This window comes from Amblyomma americanum, chromosome 1 (assembly GCF_052857255.1).
Source record: "Amblyomma americanum isolate KBUSLIRL-KWMA chromosome 1, ASM5285725v1, whole genome shotgun sequence".
NCBI lineage: Eukaryota > Metazoa > Arthropoda > Arachnida > Ixodida > Ixodidae > Amblyomma > Amblyomma americanum.
The window spans coordinates 408,037,466-408,063,397 of record NC_135497.1 but is presented as its reverse complement, the minus strand read 5'-3'; the positions used below and the strand labels follow the sequence as shown (position 1 = coordinate 408,063,397).

Here is a 25,932-nt window from a genome sequence, read left to right as displayed (position 1 = left end):
AATGTATTTGATCTTTGCTCACAGGCAACATCCCATGCAAAATTCTGCAAGGTACCTCTCGTAAAACCACACAAGTACAGATTATAATTAAGCGAGACCTCCCAATCACGTTCATTGTCTCATCTGAATCATTCTTGCCAGAAAAGCAAAACCACTCACATTGTTAAGACAAGCCAAACCACAGGTACTCCATGATATTAAGCATATAACCTTTCTACCAATTTCTCCTCTGTAACATAATCCTGCGCCAAAGCCACGCATTTCGCTCAGCCGAGCTTTAACTCACTGCTCAAAGTTGCACAAAAAGGACTTCTTAGCTCAGCAGCACACCATTCATACAAGCGACCGAGCAAACCCAATTCATTATTCGTGCATTCATATATAAAGCAAGCATGTACATTATTTACCCACATGCTTAAAAGCATCATTTCACTTCTGCAAATGAAGCTTGAGTCAACAAGTAACATAAGCTAGCTACAGGTTCAACTGTTTCCCAAAACCATCACATCTGCTGTCTTAAGGTACGAACACATTGGCAGAAAAACGTGCGGCAAGCCGCTGGCGGCACAGGTGGCGAGGAGTGCGCAGGAAAGCGCGGCCGCACAAAGCGCCTTTCTTGCCAGACCGGTCGAGGTCCCTGCTAGTGGAGGAACACGCGTGGCTTCGCTGTAGCCTGTGGAAGGCAACTTTGCTAGGAGCTAAGAGGTGGCGGCACTGACGCTCCCCACGTGACTAATTCGGGCGTTCATCATTGGTCTCCCCGGTCTGTGGCACGCGGCAAGCCGCCGAAAATGGCTCCTCGACCTATACTTTGCGCGGCAGATCAATCCGCTGCCGCGGCAGGTTTCGCGGCAAGCGGCTTTCCGCCACTGGCGTGCCGCCCATGTTTTGCCGCCAGTGTGTCTGTACCGTTAAACCTGTGTCTGCAGCACAATGTTACCAGAAGAATATGCAGGTCAAGCCTCTGGGCTATAGTACAATACTACTGCAAATGATCTCCCCAATTTCATTTTTCTGTCAAATGTACTCTAGTGGACTTGTGGCACTGAAACATATACATCATAAGAGTAACTCACCAAAATTTGATCTAATGCGACAAGAGCCCTCTTGCCTCTTCACAAAAGGTGCGTGGTGATATGTGTGTGTGCGTGTGTGCATGCGTGTGCGAGGTTTTTTGAGACTACCATTATTTAATGAACCTTATACTGCAAAATTTCTTTCTTGTCCTAATTTTTTGATTTCCCACCAAGTTTGGTAGCCATGTGACATTTCATTCTGGCACAAATTGATTTTAAAGTTTGCATTTCCGTGGCCTCAGTTCAGACGATTTCTATGAGCAACACTGAATTTTCAACGTCACAAACGTGCCACATGTCAATACCCGCTCCCTGCTTCACTAACGAAGTTTTGCAAAGCTCATATTAGGTCGTCTCAGGCATGTTATGAAAGGATTCAGTCACCAGCCACTATTTCAGCCATACAACATGCGTACAAGTGTTTTTCTAGTAATGTTTATGGCATCATCACTGCTTCACGTGGAGCATCATCCCTGGCCATGGATTGAGTTTGGGTTTCAATTTGTCATTTTAGCTGTTTTAAAACTGTTCCACTTCATGTTTTTAAACATGGTTTGTTGTGACGGAGAGAGGGGACCTTAAGGAATGTGATGCGCCTACCAACTCAAGACGTTCAAGAAACGTTTTGAGTTGCCCTTTAAAATCCATCCATATTTACGTAAATTAGACCATACAAGTTGTACAGTGCTGCACTGGGCCTGCCTCAGTCAAAAATCCATACCTTATGCACTGGCTTCAGTAATTGTGGCCCCAGCATCAGTGAAAAGACAATTACTGTGACATGTGTGCCATGACAAAGGCATGCGTATTCCAAACTTGTTGCTTCACATCAAATCTAGTTGAGTTACTCTTATAATCTTCGCTCGTTATCACCACAAGTCCTATATCTTGCATAAAAATGAAGGATAATATCAGATCATTTATTACCTCTTCTAACAAAGTCCCACATATTTTAACAAATAACACGCCATTTGAACAGTCATTAGTAAGCACTAATGATGTTCGCAGATTTAAAACCATTGCTTATTTTAACAACAGAGCAAGAAGAGCACAGGCAAAAAAATCAGATGTGCTTTCACTAGCAAACACAACATAGACAATGGTTCAACGTGCTGTATCTAGGTCATCTCACTGGGACATTATACAGATAAAAGTGCAACAGTCAAACATCATCGTGCTCTGCATGGAACCGGATGCAACTGATATGATGTACTATGAGTGATATGTATGTTTATGTATTGCAGGTGGCATCACCGGTTATACACAGTGGCAAGAAACCTGTGTTCACTCCACACATAACACAAGTCTACACACTACCCTTCATGTGAGGAGTGCACACATCTGTGTGTAATCAAAAGGCAAAATCAACAAACAGCTTCAAAATGGAATGCACAACACACGAAACAGCATCTGATGTAAAACAATGCTGCTCAGACAGCTATCTTTGAGATTCTTCATTTGGCCAACAAAAGGTCATCAACTTAAATGCCTGAATGCAGTACTTAAAACCTCCTTTCATACTTGTCACAGCCAGTACAGCCTTTCAAAGGCAAGATATCAAGTAAGAGGACGGAATTAGAATGGCTGTGGAAGGCACTCTTTGGGTGCCAACACAAGTAGCATGAAAAAAAAAAAGGAGGAAAAAAAAGGGGGGGGGGGGGGGGGCGTAGTTACAAAATGAGACTCATTCATATTGAGTTATGGCATCTGCAAAGTACACAACCACAACTAAGCAGTAAAAGCAACACACAATCTCAATTTTTTTTCTGAACACAAACTGCAGGAAAATTGCAGTATTTAAGCATGTACCTGATTAGGATCAGCCTGTTATCTAAAAGAATGTTCTTAAAACCTACTACTTCCAGACCTTGTCTTTGCTTTTGACAAAATTTGTTGGCACAGGCCAACTAAAAGACACCCTTGGCTTTCAGCCATGTTTTCAGAGGGCGTCGCTTGCCAGCACGCTTGCAAAAAATACTTCAGTACACCCATGAAATGGGCACCCACTGAGGTTCTGTTGATAGTGAATCAATCACATCCTTGAGCTGTTCAAAGGTCTTTTCAAAGTTGTTGTTTACAAGGATTGTGTCGAAATAGCGTTCATAAGCTCTCTGAAGCTGGGCACTTTCCTCAATGGTCCTCTTGAGATCTTCATCCTGTACAAAAAGGCAGGCTTAACTCTGGCTACAATGGTATTCATGGCTTATAATCGCAGCTCAGTGATTATCACGCCCTCTGGCAATAGCAGCTTCTATTAAAGACGCACATGTGACTGCAAAAATTTAGAAAACTTCTTTTTTACACTTTGCAGTGACATTAAAAGCAGTCTTTATTAAACAGCAACGTTAAACTAAACGACAAGGATTGTTATCAATTCTTAGCCTAGCAACTTGGAGTATTATTAAGTTATTTAAATTCAGAATTAAAATAATTTGTCACCTGCAGTCAATCCTCACAGATCAACATCTCCCAATTCTCCCTCTCCCTAATAAGTCAATTGTAACAAGAACGTTCTTTCAAGAATTCTCAAGGATTTTTCATGTTCTGGTTCAATAGCTTCGGCTGTAAGGAAGCAAATGTCTCCACAGTGAACTAATTTCGGCAGACAAATGCTTCTAAGCATTACAACGTGCACAAATGTCCAGCCACACGAATGGTATGGCTCCACAGAAGTTAAGAAATACAACACAAGAATCAGACCAAATAACTGCACTGTCAGCTACACTGCAATACATGAATGACGTTATAAATAAAAGGAAATTTTTCCAACATAAAGCACCCACTAGGATATCTACGCATGTCTACAGCTATGATACATACTCGGCCCTTTTGCTGTCGAGAAAAAAAATGCATGCATCAAAACATAAGAATGAAAACAGAAATAAATGCAATAAAAAAACTGAAACTACTACTACTTTCTACACTACAGTGAATACATACTTTTCCCTTTCTCTGCAAATAGAAAAAATTGTAACATGCAACCATAAACAGTCAACTTTCAAAACAAAAAGCAGAAGGCATAAAAAAAATATAAACAGAACTTGCACAGAAAAAGAGCTTGCTAATTCAGTAAGATTAATTTTATTGCACTTCAAAGTACCAGCAAAAGCTTCTTTTTATAGGCTCAAATACACACTTTTTGCACTGAATCAGATCGCAAATTCTCTGAATCAGATCGCACAACCTGGCTGTACCCAACCTAGCTGGACACAACCTGGCTGGAGTGCACTAGAAGCTGCAGGACATACGTGATCCTTTAAATTATCAGTGGGACCAAAGGCAAACAAAACTTGTTTTCGAGATAACGGTATGGTGACCAAAAAAACACACATCTCTGCGTAGCACCGCTGCATTTAATTTGTAAACCTTGCACACTACGTGAAGAGGCATAATAACCATATTGCTCGCTATGAGAAAAATTCTTGATTTCTTCTCTTCTGCAATATACACAACCATGACAGGGAAGCACTACTTGAAGCCCCAAAAAATTTCCTCTGCTTAGTACTGTGAAATAAACACATCATAATCTATAAGCTGCAAGCAGAATATACTCGAAAGATTAATAGAGTAATAGCAGCACTATGGTCAAGTGCTATGCTTGAAATTATAAACTGAAATGACCATCCTACAGACTATCCAAAGCAATTACAATCAGCGATGCACAATTTCAGGGCACTGAATTAGCTATAGCGTAACAGCCATGAAAACTTCATAAACCTGACCAGCGATCATAGTGACTGGTCTTGAGCAGGCATTTAGTAACAAGCCTGAATTTGAGCCCAACAGTACCGTATTATCTTGCATAATTTGCGCCCGCAAGCATTTTGCACGCCCTAATTTATTGCCTGGATTTATAAAAAAAAAAATTGTAGGGTTTTAACGCAGTTAAAGCCGAGTAGGACATGCGAAAGCACTTGAGACAACATCGCCTCAAAGGCAACCACATGCAAGGTCTTATCGTCAGCCATTATTGGCAGCCGCGCGTGGGGAGGGGGTGATGGTTCCATGCGTTGACAGTGCAGCTGCGCAAGCAAGACCTCCACCACTGGTGCTCCGTCAAAGGTTGATGCTTCACACACATCTCGGGTTTTTCAGCTTTGCTAGTGAAGTAGCGCTTTCGCGCTAAAACTTTTACCCGCACATTTTACGCTCCTCATGTTTTCCGCTGTGACAGACCCCCAGCATGCACGAGATGACGCAGGTGCGCACAAGGCAGGCTTGGGAAGAATGGTGTGGCCGCTTTGCCATGTGCAGCTGCGAAAGGTGCAAGTGGCGAGGGGACAAACTGCACACCGTTTACCCGGCTCGGCAACGCTGGCGGTCACTTTCCCGGATGAACAGGTGCGCATGCGCCAGAATCCGAAACTACCGAACCGTTTGCTTTTCAGTTTGCCACTACTCAGCCGGGCTGCATGAGAGGGCGCTGTTTTATCGCCTGTTATCTCCACTTGCCTTTGACTGCTGGCTTTGATAGTATTGTTGTGAATTTATTGCACTGAGCTGCACACGCACTGTCATGCCATCCCGCAGGGAACTACATAAGGTAGGTGGAGCAGGTGCAGCTCTGTGCCTTATATTTGAATTCAACTTTTTTTTTGGCCAGTGAGGGGGGAGTTATAGTGTGGACGTATAGGCGGCAAAATACAGTATATATTGTGTGCTATGACCTTTCTAGTTTTTTAGGACGTGTTCACAAAATTTTTGCATAATGTGCACACTCCCTGTTTGAAGCCTTATTCAAAGACAAAAAAAAAGTGCACAAATTATGCAAGTAAATACGGTAGTTCTCTTATGCATAGACATCAGGGCCACCAAACTGCTCCCACAGGCAGCTGCTGAATTAATTTGAATGAAATACGGCGCATTGAATGAGAAAGACTACTTGTAATATCTATTTCAGTACCTAGCCACTAACGGAAGCATAATTTCAATCTAAGCCTAAATTTTTACTAATACGTTGCCAAAGGTTACAAAACTTGAAGAAAACTTTTTAAAATTTCACATTTACGGCTCTATAGCTTTGCAACTTAAAAACAGACCTCACAATGCTGTAAACTACACCTGTTAGAGCACATAAGCATAATCAAAACTGGCATGTTAAAATTTATTCTATGCTGTGCAGTCACCTATAAAAAATAAATTTCAAACATGGAGGACGGAAAGAACTCAGGAGAGGCGGTTATGCCTAAGTTTTTGAAGCAGCACGTGAAGGCTCCCTCCTGCTCTGCCCCCCCCCCCCCCCCCCCTTCTTGGCTGCCATCTCAGCGTGCTCATGCATGCACAGCAGACAATGCAGCTGGGCCCAATGTTACTACTGCTGTGCCGATGGCCAATGACTCCCAGTAGTCCTTGTGAAAGTGCATGACTTCCAGCACACCTTTTGACATGCAGCTCAGATAGCGTGGGCCTCTCTTGAGGTTTTCTTCCTCCATGTTTGCAAATAACACCCAACGTCGTAGTTTACCACAATGTAATTGAAGACGCCAATCTCGTTTACTCTAAACATTCTAACAGGTGCAATTTACAGCAATGTGACATGTTTTTTTTTTCTCATTACAAGATCACAGACTAGGCCAAAAAAATATATTTTTGAAAATTTCAATTCAGTCCGTTTTTGGCAATTTTTAGAAACATGAGAACTTAGGAAATCCCACTTCAAATAATTTGATTCTAATCTCTTCTTTCAGCATAAAACCAATTATGTACAAATAGTGCAGCGACTTTCTGATGTGAGCATTTCTACGTTCTCCATGCGCCTGAATATGAAAACTAAAGTTGAGCCTGAGCTAAAGCTCCTTTTTGAGCAAAACAGCTACAGATGGAAAGTTGTGTAAGCTCCGTTACTCTTATATTGGTAGGACAACCAAATTTCCCAACATTACAGACAGTACAAAATATGTAGCAAATGGCATTTTCAAAAGATTGTATGTAGCATGTTAACTTCTGAGGAAGGCACAAGAAAGACATGACAGAACTGCTCATAATATTTAGTATCACCTGAGCATTGAATAATTACAAAGGTGGTGGTGAAACACCTTTATTGCCAATGCCCCTAGTCCGGGGTTAGTTACAGTGAGTTTGGTCAGTACTGTGAAGTCCAAATGAATCTGACTATACCGCATAGAAAAGAGTACATTTGATTACCCGGAATAGAAGGAATCTGACACAATAGAAGCCACAGAGCTGTTAACTAGCTCTCTGAGCATTAAATGCCAGGTGTTTCAGCAAAGCCCACCAGTAATTTTTATTAACTGGCTTTTTGCATTATAAAGATAGCATTTGAAGCATACGAGTATTAGTTGTGGCAGATGTCGGGAAACAGGGTAATCATGTCAACTAGTAAGCTGAATAAAAAATTCACATGATTAATTTTTTAACTATTACGCTTGGCACATGGTTGTAATTAGAGATCTGTAGGTGGCTATTAGTAATGGCTATATCAGTTTTTACAATATAAAAATACGATTACACCCGGCACTCTTCCGCAATGAATTTTGTCTTACAGCCTGCGATTCAGCAGCGGTATGGCTGTGGAGTGCACACAGGGATCTCAAGCAGTACACGTCATTCGGTGAAGCATGTGTTACATGACCTTTTATGTACTGCCCTGGCTGGTGCTCTCGAGCGGTGGCCGTGGCAGGACAGCGAAAGTCCCATGACACGCATGCCACTGATGAAGTAATACTGACATCTGAGCTAGTTGGTACAGCATCTTGGAAAAAACAGCGCAAAAAGACGATGGACATAGAAAGAACAGACACCAAAAGAGCTGATTCGCAACTGATCTTGCTTTGGAAGACCCATTTCAGACATGAAATTCTTTGGCTGTTGTGGATTACCTTAGACACCAGAACCATGGTGCAATCTGTGCGTTCAGTATAGATGTCAAGGACCTTTTCTAGTCGCCTCCAGCAAGATACTGTGTTGAAATGTTAGTGACTGCATCACAAATAACGATGAAGAACGCTAATGTTAACGCCTGTGATATTTCAGTTGCTTCTTTTTTAGAGTTGTTAACTTTTTATCTCATTTCTACCTTTGTTGAATTGGACGGCTGTCTGTTTCTTAAAAAAACTGGCGTATGCATTTGTTCAAAAGTAGCTCCGATACTTAGCGATAATTTCCTTTCTAGGGTTGATAAGTGCATTGCTGAGACTTGAGCAGCCTTTCAAAAAAGATTTTCAGGTACGTTGAAGACTATCTGGCATTCGTAGACAGACCTAATTTTATGAAGCACGTTGTGGATGTAGTCAAAATATTTAAAGAAAGTGGATTTGGACGTGCGTTCACCTTCGACAGGCCCACTGATGACCATTTGCTATTCCTAGACATTAAACTCCGTTTTCAGCAGGATCATGTGTGCTGGAAGTATTCCCCAAGGTCAGTGAAGCCGCTTTTAAATTTTCAGTCAGGAAATTATAAAATTGTGAAATGTGGCACTGCTGCGGCTTGCCTGGGATCATCTTTGCACAAGTCAGGTACTAACTCAATGAATGACAATTTCTGTGAACAAGTTGGCAGATTAAGGCTGGCTGGGTTTCCTGAGGATGTCTTGTCCCTCGCCTCAATAAGGTGCTTATGAAAGTTAAAGATACCAAGAGGTTATCACCCACGATTGCTGAAGTGGGAAAGAAAAAGAAAAAAGTAATGGTTCTTCCATGTGTTTAACATTTCACTCAAATAAAAAAATGACGGTAATAAGTACAGTATCAATGTGCTATTTTTGGCCCCCAAAAAACGTGGCAGAATCTGCGCTATGGTCGGAACACACTCTGGTAGTGAAGGGCATGGCAGGGCTAGGGGATGTGCAGTAAACCTTGTAAACCAGCACGCCACTTGTGAAAAAGCGGTGGTCTATAAAATTCCGCTCCCCTGTGGTAGTACGTACATTGGACAAATTGGCCGCTGCTTAAATGTATGACTGCAGGAGCATAACCTATCTCTGAAGAAACTGCCTTCTTCAAAGTAGTGAAGCATTGTAGTGAATGTCGTGGGTGTGAGCCTTTTTTTTACCAAACGACAATTTTTTTTCGGCATCATAATCAACTAACAAGTAAGGTGTTAGAGGCCTACCATATCTGTAAAGAACAAGCACACATGTGTTCGTGACCCATCAGTTGTCCTGCATGAAATGGAGTTGTACCGTACTTACTCGCATAATTTGCACACCCCCAACTTATTACCCGGATTTTTGAAGAAAAAAAACAAATACTTTTACCCATCTATTTTCACTCCCTGCTACGCAAGCACACCAGCAGGCTTGGGAACATAGGTGCGGCTGCGTCACACGCGCAGTTGCGAAAAGCGAGTGCGTGGTGTTAAAACAGTCAGTAATCTGTTTGTAAATTGCTTCCAGTAAGAAAAAGTAAACTGTGCACCGTTTACCTGGCTCGTTCACACCAGTGGTCAATATCCTGTACGATAGCCTGCGAGTGTAAACTTCTGGTAACCTACAAAGCGTGAGTTGCATCATAATCCATAACTACCAAACCATTGGCTATTCTGTTTGCCACTACTCAGCTGGGCCGCATATGAGGGCGTCGTTTTATCGCCTTTTGTCTCCATTTGCCTCGGACTGCTGACTTTGCAATTGTATCGTTCCGGGTTTCTTGCTTTGAGCTGCACACGTGCCGTCGTGCCATCCTGCAAGGAACTACATAACGTGGAACGGGGCGAGCGCGGGGGGTTATGCGTCGAGTTATGTTTCGAGTCAACTTTTTTTTGAAGCCTTAATTCTAGGAATAGAGTACGCAGATTATGCAAGTAAATATGGTATCTAAATGCACCTCATCCATATCTTCTCTTTTGTTGTTCTGTGAGTATACAATCAGTTCAGAGTCAGCGCTTGTGGTGTCTGTTCTTTCTACGTCCATTGTCTTTCCGCGTTGTTTTTTCCACGATGTCACTGATGATATGTACTGGTAGGACTCCCTGTGTACGCTCCACAGCCATGCTGCTTTTGAATCACATTTTTTAAATTCTAAAAACTGATATGACCATTACTACGGCCAACTACAAATCTCTCATTGCAACCAGGTGCCTAAGTGTAATACATAGTTAAAAATTTATCTATTAGAATTTAGTTAACCAGCTTACAATTCACATGAATGACCAGCCCCCTTGACATCTGCCACCACAGGCATTACTATGATGCAAAAGCTGTCTTTCAGACTATTTTAAAAAATTAGTGGCAGGCTTTGCAGAAACACTTGGTATATAAAAATAGATTTGCATTGTGCTCGCCATCACAAACATCATTGATAAATTGTAGCAAAAACAGTCAAAGCAAGAGCCAATCCCTAATTTTCCATACTGTATTTTGGTTCTATACCCTTCAAAGTTAGCTCTAACTCTGCACTACAACGGCTCTCACAGCCTAACTGTTGCCTCATAACAGCAAGCTTCATTGATAACCACAATTCTAAGTGGTATAGCTTATGGCAATGTTGAAGCATAAATCTACTTAGACTAAGGGAAATTATATATATAAAACAGTACATTACCTCCTGAAGAGATGCCAAGCTTTCAAGAGTCCTTGCCCGTCGTGAACCATGTCGACTCATGGCTCTATCAAACTAAATTTATGAAGAAAAAAAAATAATCCAAGTTTCACTCCAAGCAAAGAGCAGCAATAGTCAAGAGCAAAGAATTAAACTGTGAAGGAGCAAGAAAGATGAAGCATAAAAACTGCCTTACTATATGGTTAAATTTAATCACTCTTGAGCTGCACTGCTTGGTCCCAGCTGACTAATATTAACTACATGACAGTAATTAAATGAGAAGTTTAACCATGGAGAATAAATAACAAGAAAGCTTTTTAATATTGCAGCAAAGAAAGAAATCATACCAAGGAATAAAGGGCATAAATTAAAAGATAACTAATCCATGGTCTTCTGCATCACTTGGGCCAAACTTAGCTGCTTGCAAAAACAAAAAGGTGTTGGCCCAAGATAACAGCAGCACTGTAGCTTACAGTAAGAGAAATTCATCTAAATGTACACACCCTTTGTATATATAAGCACAAATATTTAACTTTAAACATATATAAACTTGAATGAATTCGTAACCAAACTTGGATTCAGGGCTGCTGGTCTACTTGGGAGTAAATTGCATACACTCAAACACCTACTCGAGAGGTTTGCCTGGCCTGTTAAATGAGCCACATTCAGGGCTGCTGGTGTAGACAAGCAGCCCTGTATGTGGCTCATTTAACAGGCCAGGCAAACCAGCAGCCCTGAATGTGGCTCATTTAACAGGACAGGCAAACCTCTCGAGTAGGTGTTAGGGTGTATGCAATTTACTCTTCAGTTTTAAATAGTTTCCCACATTAGCACTATCATTATGCGATACACATCCTACCGTGAGATTGCGGCTGCTTCCATATCCATGATGACGCCCATATTCATGCATCTGTCGGAAGTGCTCCAGCTGAGGTGCAGCAATGAAGACCACGTAAGGCATGAACTCTGGTGTGTTCAGGATTTTCAGATACTGCAAGAAGACATTGCCAACTATGAGTTCCTAATGACTCGTGGTGCAGCTCAGCTACTTTTTTTTTAAATGACAAGAGATGGGTCATAGCACACATAAGGCGCACTACTAAATGACTAGCACTCTATTCCTGCTGCTGACACTCCTCACTTAGAGCATGGTTGCAGCATCAACCTTCCCAACATATTCCTGCTGAACAGAAATGCACTTGGCCTACTTGTATGGCAGTTTTTACCAGCTCCTGGGGGCACATTGCAGCTACTCCTTAGTCTAGTTCATGGACAACCATAAAATGACATACTTGCACATGTCTGTTGATGGCACCATTTCTTATTTTTTTTATTCATGAAATTTTTATGTCCTGCACTTGCACCTAATCTAAGAGGAGCACTGTATTTCAGAGTTCCACGCGCACTTATGTACATGCTGGTGGTCTGGTACAGCAGACAGCACAAAATTAGGGAGTAAAAGTTTTTTTTTTTTTTTCAGAAATCCAGATAAAAAGTTGGGGGTGCACAAATTATGCGAGTAAACAGAGTAGTAAGGCAACCCATTCCAAGGTACTGCTGCATTGTTGTTTGCCTTGGTCACTTGTTTCTTTTAGCATCACAGCATTATTGTGCACCGGCTGAAGTCCTTCTCTGCAATAGTGTATATAACGTACGTAAACCAACTTATGAAAACCACTGCTTATACATTACTGAGATGTCTAGCTCTGCTGCTTTGTTAATCACGCTTTAGCACCGTGCTACGCTAATCAGGAATCGTGATGTGCAGCCTCCATGCAACGGGTGCAGGTGTGCAGCCAGCATGGCATGAATGGGGAGTAAGAAAAAGAGTTCCGACTTAGATTCACCTTTCCCTGCAGGACAAACCTCAACTTGCTTGATTTTTTTCCTTCGTTGAAAGATCTATCTGTGCCTAATTCACAAAGTACCCATCTTGTGCAGGCATGTGTGCTGTGGCGATGTCAAAAATGATTCTTGCCACCACCACACATCTCATTCCGAAGCGACCACCAGTTCAAAATTTCCCGACTGATTTGTACAGGACCCAGCTCCTGGACTGATTTGGATTGCAACTATTTCATTCCAAAGCCTAGTTCAGACTGGAGGCACCGCCCCATTCAGTCACCTCTATACCTTCTTTCCAAAAGATCCAATTCGTACAACAATGTACTCGATTTTGTTCATCACCTTGTTCAATGTTTTTCACCTACTAGAGTCGATCCCACTTATAACGAACCCGACAGAAATATGGACTATGTTCATTGTATCCGGTGTTCGCAGTAAGAGGACTCTGCATATTACAGCTAAAGATACTAAGTTCATCAAAAATAGCATTTATTACTTTAAAACTATATCAAGTGCATCTATTTCAAGATAACAGACCCTAACTAGGGCCCTTAGTCTTTGGGTAAAACCCAATTTTACCCAATTCTTGCATCCCGAAATTATTTCTTAAAAATTGGGGTAAACCAAATTTCTCCCCAAAAATGAGCCTTCAAGATGATGTTGGTTTTCCAGTTCACAGAGCTCAAGAGAACGCAATAAAATGTGTGGATATCTAGTGTTTACTCCTGAGGGGTGCCTACGGTCAACTAGGAATCTTATAAACTTCTTTTAACGCTCATTTTTATGAGGTGGATGAATTATAGGATAAGTTCCAAAAAGGGCGATTTAGAAGTGAGAGGCCAAAAGCATGGCTGCCGAAAAGGCAACTTATCGGAGTCACTGTATGAAGCTTTACCAAAGATATCGGCACCCTAATCCCTAGACCTTGTGTGTTTAAAATTATCGTTGTGATACTGTTCTCACACTGTACGCATAAAGGCAGAGTGGTCTTGCTCAGATGCGGCAGTGCTTCGTAGGATATTGATAACGTATGCAATGAAATATTTGTAATAGATTAAGAAAAAATTTTAATTCGTGAACAATTTTTTAGTGGAACCTGTGAATTCCTTGTTTATGAAATAAGCAAAATATAGGGCATTTTATGCCTAGCAGAAAAACAAACCGTTGTATTAAACTTTCCTACGACGAAAAAAAGACGCCAAAAACCCCGAACTACGAAAATTTCTCCTGAATAACCCGATTTTCCCCCATATTTGAGCTCGAAAAATATTGCCTGATGTTTACCCCCCAAATTACGGAAAAAATAAAACCTGAAAACCAAAGGCCCTAGGTACAACTGATCGTGGCTGAAGTGTGCTAGGCAGCTGGTTGCAGGTCGACCACCTTTATCAGATTTCTAGCGGTAGGAGAGTGCTCTCACACTTTGTGCACAAGGGCTTCCTCATAGTATGGCTCTGCAATGTCGTTCAAGTGAACGTTGTCATCGGAGGCAACATCCAACCAGCTTTGCATCAATGACGCATTGCCACAAGTCTACGTGCATCTGATCAAAAGAGTTTTCTACAGTGTCAGCTATCGTTTCTGGACCCTTGCACCTGCAAAAGTAGAACACAGAGCACATGCCTACAGAATCAGCTGCACTGTCTGTTGTCTGGCACTGTGTGCATGTAGTAGCAGAACAAAAGGTGGAGCTGACTTGGCAGGCAATGCATACCACGTCACCAGCATGGCCAGCAAGGCATTAAAATTTCTCAGATCACTGCAGTTAGCTGATCCACGACAATGCACAGTAGCTTCAGTTTTGACACTGCCACCGTCTTGCACCCATCACCCTTTTGCTTCCACTTAAGATGTTTTGCCCCGTTGGCGCACGTGCAGGCAGTGATCGACCTGTGCATGAGTTTCAATGCTGCCTCTTCAGTCATTTTTTTTTGGGCCTTTTTTGGATCGACATGTTCTTTTTGTAGCGTGTCATGGGAGCTTAGAGGTGCCTCCGGTGTTCCCCACTCGCTGGAAGAGCCAGTTTTTCAACTTCGGGGCAAGTTTATGGTGTCTCCTCGTTTGCTGTAGCTCAGTGGTGTCACCACAGTTGTTCGTTGTATCTGAGACGAATTGCCATAGCCCTAATGCATATTTTGACGGTAGCACTGTACTCCTTCGTAATAAGCAAGCGTTCGTTATATCTGTGGATGCTATTATAAGTGGGCTTGACTGTACAGTAAAAGCTCGTTAATTCGAATTCCACGGGGCCGCCAGGCCAGTTCGATCTAACCAAAATTCGAACTAATGAAAGTGAGCAAAAATGGACGTGTTTGATGACCGGAGGGCACGAAAAACATTTATTTAGCAAAACAATCTGTTATCATCTTTTGCTTCTTCTTTCTGACGGCTACCGTAGTCACTCAGTGGAATGTCTGCGCTTCTCATTTCCTTCACCCACGTGATGACAGCGGTCTCAATTTTCGGATACTTGGCTAATCGGAGCCTTTTTCTGTTGCTGGCGAAATCTTCGGCTTTGTAGGCATCCTCGATGGCCTTCCTATTTCGGACGTAGGTCGACAACGTGCTTTGTGGAATCCTGTGCTTCTTCGCGATTTCCACTTTGCTGGCCTTCCGTTCGTCCACCTCACGTAAAATTGCCACTTTCTCCTTCACCGTCTTGGCGCAGTATTTCCCACGCGAACACATCTCGCGGACACAAGCTCACAGCAAGCGGCGTGCAAAACGAGGGCTAAAACACTAAAACGTCGTTCCTTGAAGCAGTCGCGGCAGGAAAGACTGGTTAGTACTTGTTCTAGCACCCTAGCGGCGCCCCGATGGTTGTGCCATCTATCGTTCTGCCGTGAAAGCTTCCAACGATGGTTTTCAACAGCGACGAGTTGTGAATTAACGAGCTTTCACTGTATTCTGTTCATGTGTACCTTCACGCGATCTGTGGAAATGCTCGCCAGCATTTGCATCCACAATGCACTCCACAATACGCAGTGAAGTGCTGTACGCATTGATTTAGTTAATGTCGCTACACAAGTATAGGCTGCTGTATACACATGAAGGCCCTGACAAATGAGGGGCCATAGTGAGCAATCAATTCAAAAGGTAAAATCACTGTAGTGCACATACCACAGTTTCATTAAATGCACTTCAAAGCCATTGTTGCTAGCTATGTGCAAGTGTGATACAAGGTAAGTGGCCAATATTCAATTTCTGCAAATTACAAGAGCATCATGAGCCCATTTGGAATGAATATAGTGGCCTCAGCAGTAGCAAAACATCTTCGTCTATCAGAAGGTACCACAAGAAGTCTCATAGTAATCTTTACATACTGCAGAGAACAAAGAAAGCATTAAAACATCTGCAAAGCAGGTCGAAGAAATACAAGCCATATATTTGAACTAAAGGTACTTTCCATATGCCCCTTCCTTGGATACTGTAAGCTGCGGGCTAAAAAATTGTTCTAATGCTTCATGAATAGCCAGATTACTTCAGCTTAGTCATAATCGGCATATTATGCTCCAATTCAGAAGGTAGTCCAGCAAAAGTGTCAAAGGCCTTGGAGACATAGAAACTATGTATGCCAGCACAACAGTAAATACAACCTTAAGTTACTCTCAAGTGCAGCATAAGGGGCATACCTGGGGGCTGCAGTCCACCACGCACATCTTTCCGGAGCGGATGACTGCGCGCAGGGTGTCCAGTTTGGTGCCATACAGATGACCACTATGCTCACCCCACTCAAGGTGCTTGTTGTCAGCTATGTCTGCCTCCATTACCTCACGTGACACAAAGTAGTACACTTTGCCATCAGTTTCTGTCTCCCGGATTGGGCGAGATGTATCTGCATCGCCACATAATAAAACAGTTTTGTTAAAACCTGGTAAAAAAAGTCAAACTGCCATGAAAGTGAGTGGGTAGCCAAGTTTACATAGAGTACCTTGTATGTGAAACATAAAAATCATGTATCATCACAATCACACTCGATACTGAATTATACTTGACAGTGGAGGGTAGTTAACATTAGCACAACCATTTCAGGCACTGCTAGTGACCATGTAAAAAACAAAAATGCTTAATAAAAGCTCTTAACAAAATTACTAGCTATTGTTACTACTGTTTCACTTCAAAACTGAATTTAACATGTTTCTCATGGCCATAAAGAGCCTTAAAAACTGCCTGCTGTTATGAAGATAGACATATAATGTGTGTAGATCCCTTCGTTACTTCTTTTTAATTTAGGTCAAAACTTTGGTTTGGCTAGTTGGTTCACTGCATCCTATCTTACGTGTGCCTTCTCATATCCTTATTTAGTTCTGCTTGCTTCATATGTATCCTTGTAATTTATTCAGCTAGTCGATAGTTCCACATACCAACCCATCAGAGGCATTACGTGGAATAACAATTCTTTTTACCCTTAGACTCTTGCTCCCCCTCCCAATTTACAATGTGCTTAACAAGCTCCTTTCATTTTATTTAAATAAAGACGCAATGATTTAATACGACACATTGTAACATAACAACAATAACAACTTACTGAAAAATAATGCTATTGCCCATGTAAGGGTGGTATGTTTCCTATGAACACAAGCCTGAATGCATTACAACTACTTGATGAAAGACACGTTCTAGCCACAGCTTCTACAGCCTGTTAAGCTCCTTTACAGCTGTATACTGTACACACACACACACAAAAAGTTCATGCAGTTTCACATACAACATTCTGCCAGGCACTAGTGGAACATGGATAACACGCAGCCTTCTTACCTGTAAAAATCTTTGAATCCATTTGTTTCAAAATCTCCAACAGGAGAACATAAAAGTGGCTGTACTCGTAAACAAATTGTAAATTATAAACTGTGGTGTTTAACATCCCGAAGTGACACATGGGCTGTGAGGGACACTGTAGTGGAGCACTCTTGATTAATTTAGACCACTTAGGGTTCTTTCTTTAAAGGGACGCTGAGTAGATGAGTAGAAATAGAAGTCAGCCAGTACTGATGCATTATTAAATGCTAGTCACAGAGACCACTCCTCCAGAAAACATATCTTTTATAAATTAGAAAAGACCAAGAAACGAAATAGAGGTGTCACCACCACCGGCTTCTTTCCCAGGCAAACAGCCTTTTTTTCCCCAAATTCCAGACGCTATACTCCATCTCACAAGCCGTTTGCAGCACCGTGAAGGCTGTGGTGATCTGAGCCAATCAGAACAGCGTGTGCTGCAAGACGTGTTCCTCCGTGCCCCTAACCCCGCAACTGGTGGCTCCATCCCTAGGAAGGAAAGAGCACCAGAGCACCGACACAGCGGATGCCACGTTCACGAATGGTGGCAGACCACTTCGCAGCAGGCCTCCGCAATGCTGTGTTCGTGTGGACTTTCTCTGCTAATTTATGCAGGGAATGAAACACTTGCTGCACTTTCAAAACACCATTCTGAACTGTCTTTTCAATTACTGAAATAACCGTTTGAGAAATAGTCCCAACACTACTCAAATATCCGAGGAACTATTTGTTGTCTTCCTTGGCCCTGACTGGATGAGAGCGCTCTACCTTTCACAGTGATGCAAACAGCTTGTGAGATGAGGTATAGGCTACTCTATCGTGTAATTCAATATAGTGATCCGGGAGTCCTTTTCCGTGTAGGGCGTCGTGAGTTTAAATTGAGTGGCGGGAATATTTTCAACCTAATTTTCTCAGTAATAAATGCACCTTTATAGCCAGAAATAGCCACAGAATAGAATTTCACTGAAAACAAAATTTTGATGCAGCTGTCCTCAAGTGTTCCTGTGCCCTGACATAGCAGAGCACATAAACAGAAAGCAACTTACGAGGAAGTGGTGTCCCAAAGCGTGCTGGATCGTAGCTAATAAGCTTGTTCTTCAGTGAACGTCTGCCAACACCCCGTGCTCCAACGAGAACTACTGTCTTCCGCTCAAAAGGCGGCATCCGGGCAACCTCTTCAAACAACAGCAGCTCAGCTTTTTCAAACTCTAAATGGGCAAAAGAGCAGAAAGAAATACACAAGGACATCACACAAGAGTTAGAGACTATAGCTGTAGTTAGAAGTAGAAATCAATATCTTAAGTGTGAACTAAGTAATTTTTTAACATATTCCTCTAATACCTGTGAGACTTGAGACTTCGAAGACAGCCTAATGCCATGATGCAACATGTCATTGCAGCAAACACAGCACCTTGTAAAGGTGAAGTGGTACGTTAAGAAGCATTGACAAGTTGTAATTGAAGGGATGCTGTCTGCAGTGTAGTATGCTGTGCACAATACTGACGACACAGCATTGTAAACCCAGAAATATGTAGATCTGCTGAAACTCGCTGCAGCCAGAGAATTTTGTTCACCAGAATTTGAATTACCCAAAGGATCATGCAAAAGGGGTCTAATACTTGCCACACAAATAGGTCCCACATGCAGTACATTTCAGCCCTCTCACAATTGCTCTCAGGAGTTAAAAATAAGTATCCCTGGTGATTTCATCCCAACACGCACCATATTTTTCAGAGTGATGAAAGTAGGAACCTGATATGGTATTGATGTCTTTTAAAAGTCTCGGAAGCTAGCAAGCACATGTCCTACAATTGCTATGCAAGCTGACTGTGCAAAGATGATGACTGCAAAAGATGCAATACAAGTAATATCACAGGAAAATTTTTCACCAGTTCTCAAAATGTGGCTCTCATCTTGCAGAGGGTCAGCCAGGAAGGTATAGTCACGAAATATTACAACTAGTGACGTGCCCCCAAAGCAGTGGATAGCAACACTCGGCACTGCAGTTACGAACATGCCGATAACAAAAGTGCCAGGTGTGTCAGCAAAGCACAGTGCCGCGCCGTCCACACACTGATTTTCACCGCTCTGGTGATGTCATTGTGCTGATCTTTTTTACTCGCGACTGTATGTTAAGGTCGAATTATTAGCATTCAGCGCCACTAAAGATGACAAAAATATGCACACTTCGCAAAGTTTTACTGCAGCTACTCATGCCATCCCATGTTTCATGAAGCTGAGATTCTTGCACAATCACCAAAACCAATGCGCGCAATTGATCCTTGAGGCTTACCCCACAGCCAAAGAACAGAAAGCAATGTTCAGTCAGAATTTGGTGGTGGCTCGCAGATGAAAAAAATAATAGATGATTTAGCACGGTTGGGCCAAATGCAAATTAGGTGCACTAGCGCTTGGTTTTCACTTCAGTGTCAGTTTTGGTTCGAGGCATATTTTTCAACGTCAAGCAGGCTTCAGACAAAGATTTGGCGAAATCAGTGAGTGGCTAAAAAATTATGGGGCCGCTTAATGCACCTAAAGAGGGTAATGCGATAGCAGTGTGTTCTGGATCCATTGGGCACGGATGGAAGTTGATGAAGAAGATGACATCCAAAGCATGGCGTGAGAGACTAGCAGTTTAAACGTGCGGGATGTTCAGCTGCGGCTATGGCGTAGTGCTCTAATGCAGTGGCCAGAGTTGCTGATCTGTTTGCATTGCTGCAGATTCGAAAGCCACTCGTGGCCATAAACTGTTTTATTTTAGTTCATTTTATTTCAGGTCAAGAAGGTTTCAAACAAAGATCAGCGAAATCGGTGAGTGCTTAGTACTTAGTGCTTGCGCACTAAAAGTACCTTGCCTACACCACCATCAACGTTGTTGACCTTCATGCCTTGTACGCTGCTGGAACTTTGCTTTCTTCCAGTCTGCACATGTTCTAACATGCTTACGCTTTCCACCCCTGCCCCTTGTGAATATATAGAGGGTGATATTTTGAAAAATTGATTTCTGAGGAAAGGAAAATGGCGTAGCAATTGTCTCACATCTCTGTGGACACCTGAACCGCACTGTAAGGGAAGGAAGGAAGGTGGGAGTGAAAGAAGGAAGAGAGAAAGAAGTGCTGTAGTGGAGGGCTCCCGAATAATTTCGACCACCTGGGGATCTTTAAACATCGCAGAGCACACAGGTGCCTTTTGTGTTTCGCCTCCATCAAAACACAGCCACTGCAGCTGGGTTCGACCACGGGTACTCTGGCTCACTGATTTCTTTTAACATTTGCAGATTTTTATTTTTAAGACTGTGTGAGATACGTCAGTGCTGTTTGTGCAAGTGGATTGTACAGCAAGGAGGACATTATACCGGGTGTCCCAGCTAACTTCAGCCAAGGGTTAAAAAATAAATTAATAGAGCCAGGCGAGCGAAACCAGTTGCATATTGGTAACAGCCATCTTGCGCACCACAGGCAAATTTTCCCACAATTAATTAATAGTTTAACTAAGTTTAATTATCTAATTTTAAAATATTGACTTTAGATAACGAACTGCATTTGAAGAGTTGTAGAGCACGTTCAGAAACCCTCACTCCATCACTTACGATAAGGAAACCCCCACACGCATGTCTTTTCTTCCCAGCTCCAAAGAAAGCCCACGTAATACAAAAATAAACCACATCACTAACGCATTCGTGCGTTCACGATCATGCTGCTCTCAAGTGTGGTTTGAGCAAACGAAATCACCTGCAACTCTGACCCGGCGGCCCCTCAGCAGCGACAGGCCGATATGTTCGCGGTGGTTTCTCGTCTGCGTTAGCCAGTTGGCACACATCACGGTGCGAGTTGCCGCCGCTAACATATCGGCCTGCCGCTGCTGCAGGGCCGCCGGGTCAGTGTTGCAGGTGATTTCAATTGCTCAAATGACGCTTGAGAGCAGCACGATCATGGCGTGCGAATGTGTTAGTCACGTGGTTTATTTTTGTATTTCGCGGGCTTTCTTCGGAGCTGGGAAAAAAAAGACACCATTGAGGGTTTTCTTAGCGTAAATGATAAAATGAGGGTTTCTGAACGTGCTCTACAACTCTTCAAATGCAATTTGTTGTCTAAAGTCAATATTTCTTAAATTAAATAATTAAACCAACTATTAATTATAAGCAAAACAAAAATTGCCTGTGGTGTTCAAGATGGCTGTCACCAATATGCAGATGGTCTCACTCGCCTGTCTCTAATAATTTATTTCTTAACCCTTGACTCAAATTAGCTGGGACACCTGGTATACTTGATATAGATCAATAATTAGATGACTAATTAACTATAATTAGTTGTTTTTATTTGATTTCAGGAGGCAAGGTTATACTACAAAGCTGGAGACCACCAGCATCTAAGGTGAGTCTTGTTTTTAAATTTTCTTAATTGGCAATGTGGTTCGAAATGTCGAATGTCAAAAATATGCACATGCAATATCGTTGAGTTGTCCTTCCATCAATGCATGTTTACTTCGATCGCATTTGATGCGTTTGTGTATTTGATACTGTAGAAGTTAACTTGATTTCAGCGACGATACCACACGAAGTGATGCCATTTTGTAACTATGCAATTTGGGAAAGCCAACTCAACAAGCTTTCAAATGTGTATTTTTGATGTTCAAGTTTCGGACCACACTGCCGATTAAGAAAATTTGAAAACAGGGCTCACCTCTGATGTTGACAGCCTTCAATTTCGCAATATAACCTTGCCCCTGATTATAAAAAATAAAAGTTTAATAACTAATTTTAGTAAATTAGTCTTGTAATTATCAATCCACATCAGGTACATAATGTTCACCTAGTTGTACAATTTGCCTGCATAGACTGCACTGACATATCTCTTACAGTTTTAATTTAAAATAAAAATCTGTAAATGGTAAATGACCCTTCAGTTGATAATCAATACAACTCATGTTCTCATTTTTCAAATATAACACATTTTCCTCTGATTTTGCCATCCTGCACGACTGCTACGTGCTGTGCTTGTATTAGCGAAGCTCTTTTTCAGTACAAATGACATGCTCACTAAAAAAAACTATTTATTTATTTATACAGGTTCCTACAGAGCCCTCGTGGGCATTAGTGTAGAGGAAATGCATGAAACGAGTACAGACATTCCGTGAGCCTTCAAAACAACTAACAACGCCAGGACATCACAACTGCACCTTAATTTTTTCTGCAACTTGGTGTGAAGAGAGTAGCAGATAGAGAAAAGGGAGACCACTTGGTTTACCCCACATGTGCACACTGTGCATAAACCTAAATCAGCCGCTTTTATACAGACCCCACATGGTGGCTCAGTAGTTAGGGCGCTCAGCTGTTGATCCAGAGTATCCGGGGTTCGAACTCGACAGCAGAGGCTGCATTTCGATGGAGGGGAACCCGTGTGCAAAGATCCCCAGGTGGTCGAAATTATTCTGGAGCCCTCCACTACGGCACATTATTCTGGAGCCCTCCACTACAGCACCTCTTTCTTCCTTTCTTTTCTCAGTCCCTCCTTTATCTCTTCCCTTATGGGGCCCATTCAGGTGTCCTCCGATGTGATGTGTGAGACAGATACTGCGCCATTTCCTTTCCCCAAGAAACCAATTTTTAACTTTCAATTCTCAATTTTTTTTATGCAGAAAACTAACCTCGATATGACAATATACATAAGGTGAGAATTTTTTTTCTGTTTGCTTTGGCCATGACTGTTTTTTCCCTTACTATGCAAAGCAGTTCTGCACCAACAGCCATGGAGGAAAACAAAAAAATCAATGCCAGATATGTTTCACTGTCTATGCATTTACGATCACAGGTAAAAGTCAGAACAAGGAAGCGGCTGACAACTGCTGCATGGTCAGGCAAGCAAATACTTTACATACACATACAGGCACATACAGGCATATTCTAGATGCATGCTTTCTGAGCTTGTTGGGATGCTTAGAAACTACTCAGTGGGGTCAGTAATGAGCTTCTCCGAGTCGACGATGACAGCGAATTCTGACTGAACCCATAACTCACAGTTTCTTGGCTTAAGAGTGAGCATAGTCAGACAACAGCGCAGTGAATGAGATATGTTAGCATTGCTTGCAGATGGAAATGGCAGATGGTAATAGTCAGGCTACAATGAGTGTACCACCAGACAACAGCTATGTGTTCACAGGCACTTGCAAGTGCTCCAGAAATTCACAGTGCATTCTTGTTGCGCAGTATCTCAAAGCATATATATATGAGCAATAGGAATGTGGCACTTTCACTATAATGGTTCCAGCACATCAGCCAGCTGAGCCGACTGTTATGATGAGTACGTGAGTAAACAATACTGACAAAACTAGAAAATCTGATCGTTATAACCGATTATCATTATATTTGTACCGGCAAAAAAAAAGCAAAAAGAACACACCCAAATTATTCTCCCATGCATTTATACACATAGGGCCATTTACATCCTGTAAGCCAAAAGGTGTTGCTTTCAACCACAAAAAAATACCTGCATTGCCAAAAAACAAAAATCTTGACTCTAAATCGCCATTTTGGTGGCCTTTTCGAGGGGCGGTGTGACTGAATCATATTAAGGTTCTGCTGTGCACATCTAACTCAACTCTCGTGCCTGTGAGTATAAATTAAAAACAAACACAAGCAGAAATGCAAGCATACCTGCTGATGCCTTGCTCTCATACATTGTTTTTCTCTTCTTTTTAGTAACCTTTGTACCACACATTTCTGGAAAGAGATGGATACAGATAATATTATGTCAAGCACACATTTACTACCTGGCTACAGAAACTATTTTTGCATTAGAACAACGATAAAATTAAGCAAGCTTTACTTCACAGACTACTACTGGTCACACAACTAACATGTTATAAACCAACACTTCTGTAGGAAATGGCCCAAAATATGTTGCACTATCACATAGAGACAAGAAATAAGCTTAAATAATACTGCAAGTCTACTGGTGACATGAGTGTGTATAAAATGCACTGAAAACAAAACTAATCAAAGCCTGTGGTAGAGTGCTTTCAAAGACACAGTGTACATTAACAAGAAACCGCAAGGCATACGCTTACAGTATCATGCCCCAAAAGTTTGATTTGTAATGACCAACATCAAAATTGAGCTGTTTGCTGCACAAAACTCATACATTTTTAGTTTTTCACTGCTTTGATGTTCATAACATTTGTACACTGTAAAAATAAAAAAATGACAAAAATATCTGCAGCAGCTCCTTAGGATGTTCCAAATTTCATATTTAGATCGCCAAGGAGCAGCACCTCCTTTTCCTCATATCCCACACAAACATCATACACAGCAAGCCAACACACTGAAACCAAAGTAAATAATGCAAACATTTAATAGTGGTACGATACACTAGAATTCTATAATTTCAATATTAACAGCTGTAAGTATATGATGAGAATGTACTCCACCAGAAATTATCTACCAGAATAAGTTCTGTCTACAGGAAATTAGCAATTTCATGCTGAAATGAAAGTAGGAAACTTGCAAAAGAAAAGCATAACTAGGAGCAAGGAAAGTTAACTGCAACCTATTTCATACAACATTCATGTTTTTACAAATGGTATAACTCATCACTGTCAAAATATTCCCTGCAAATGTATCTTGAATTTATTAGTATCTTTTTTAACTTTTTATGTTTACTACATTTCTCTACCTCATCCCCGCACAAGTCACAAGTGAGAACAAAAAAGCAAAAATACAAAACAAATATTATAAAACTGCCCAAAACCTCACCAATGATATATGCAGATGCCGACACAAGTCTTGTTCATTGCATAAATGGACGGGCCCTCAGTACCACACATAAACACTGCTGTTTAAATTCAGTACAAACATCATATGGCATCTGGTACCCCCCCCCAAGAAAAAACTTTTGTTCTCTAACTCTCACTATAGAGTCTGTCCAAATTTTCTCAACGTTTTCCATAGCAACCATAAAGTTGCTAGTGCTCAAGTATGAGCACCCCTTCCACGATGGCATTTAGGACAATGAATCACAAACCACTGTGATGAAACAGCGGTCACTGAGAGCAGCAGCTCAAGCAACAACATGAATCAATCTAAAGAGGAATGGCGTCAATGACTGCTCATGCTGCAAGCACATGTTTTTAACTACATAATACTGCAATGCCGAGCTTTGGTTTGGTTTATGGGGATTTAACGTCCCAAAGCGACTCAGGCTATGAGGGACGCGCAATGCCGAGTTTTGCCTCTGACTAAAGCACTGCCCATGTTATAGCAATTAAATTTAACATTTTAAAACATCCTTCAAATCTGTGCATACATCCCCATTGAATTTACAACCTTCAGGTGCTTAGATTGTAGTGAACAAAACATTTGTACCACAAATAAACTGTGCAATGCAGTATCCTTAGCTTTCCAAAACAATAAAATACTACAAAGTTTCGCCATGTATTGCTTCAAGCACATTTAGACAAATATTTTCATTTCACCATTTGTTTGCGATGCTTGACCCAACAGAAAGGTAAATGCAAACATAAAATGATATAAAAACCAAACCAATGTGGCCACAGTTCAGGCAAGTTTAACACTGCACACTCCTTTTATAAAGAAAAAGCGTGAAACAAACTTTGCCATCATGCTTGCTCAGAGCACCTGTCAGCCAAGCTCGAACTAGTTGTAAGGTGGTCTGCACACTTGAGATCCAATAGCTGTCAACCAGAAACGGCAGAGCTCCAAACCACTGAAGTGCAGTGGT

General features: G+C 41.7%; 1 protein-coding gene across 1 annotated transcript in view; it reads right to left on the bottom strand.

Moving 5' to 3' along the window:
- Positions 1-1,982: 1,982 nt before the first annotated feature.
- The window catches only part of LOC144115780 (protein PALS2-like), a 33,459-nt gene continuing 9,509 nt past the window's right edge, over positions 1,983-25,932 (bottom strand). Inside the window, exons 9-14 of the mRNA XM_077650279.1 lie at positions 23,850-23,915; positions 18,244-18,405; positions 16,054-16,256; positions 11,436-11,567; positions 10,580-10,651; positions 1,983-3,232 (exon numbers count right to left, since the gene is read on the bottom strand). Of these exons, the coding sequence (XP_077506405.1) occupies positions 3,056-3,232; positions 10,580-10,651; positions 11,436-11,567; positions 16,054-16,256; positions 18,244-18,405; positions 23,850-23,915 (812 nt within the window). The 3' untranslated portion in view covers positions 1,983-3,055. The remainder of the gene's footprint in view (positions 3,233-10,579; positions 10,652-11,435; positions 11,568-16,053; positions 16,257-18,243; positions 18,406-23,849; positions 23,916-25,932) is intronic.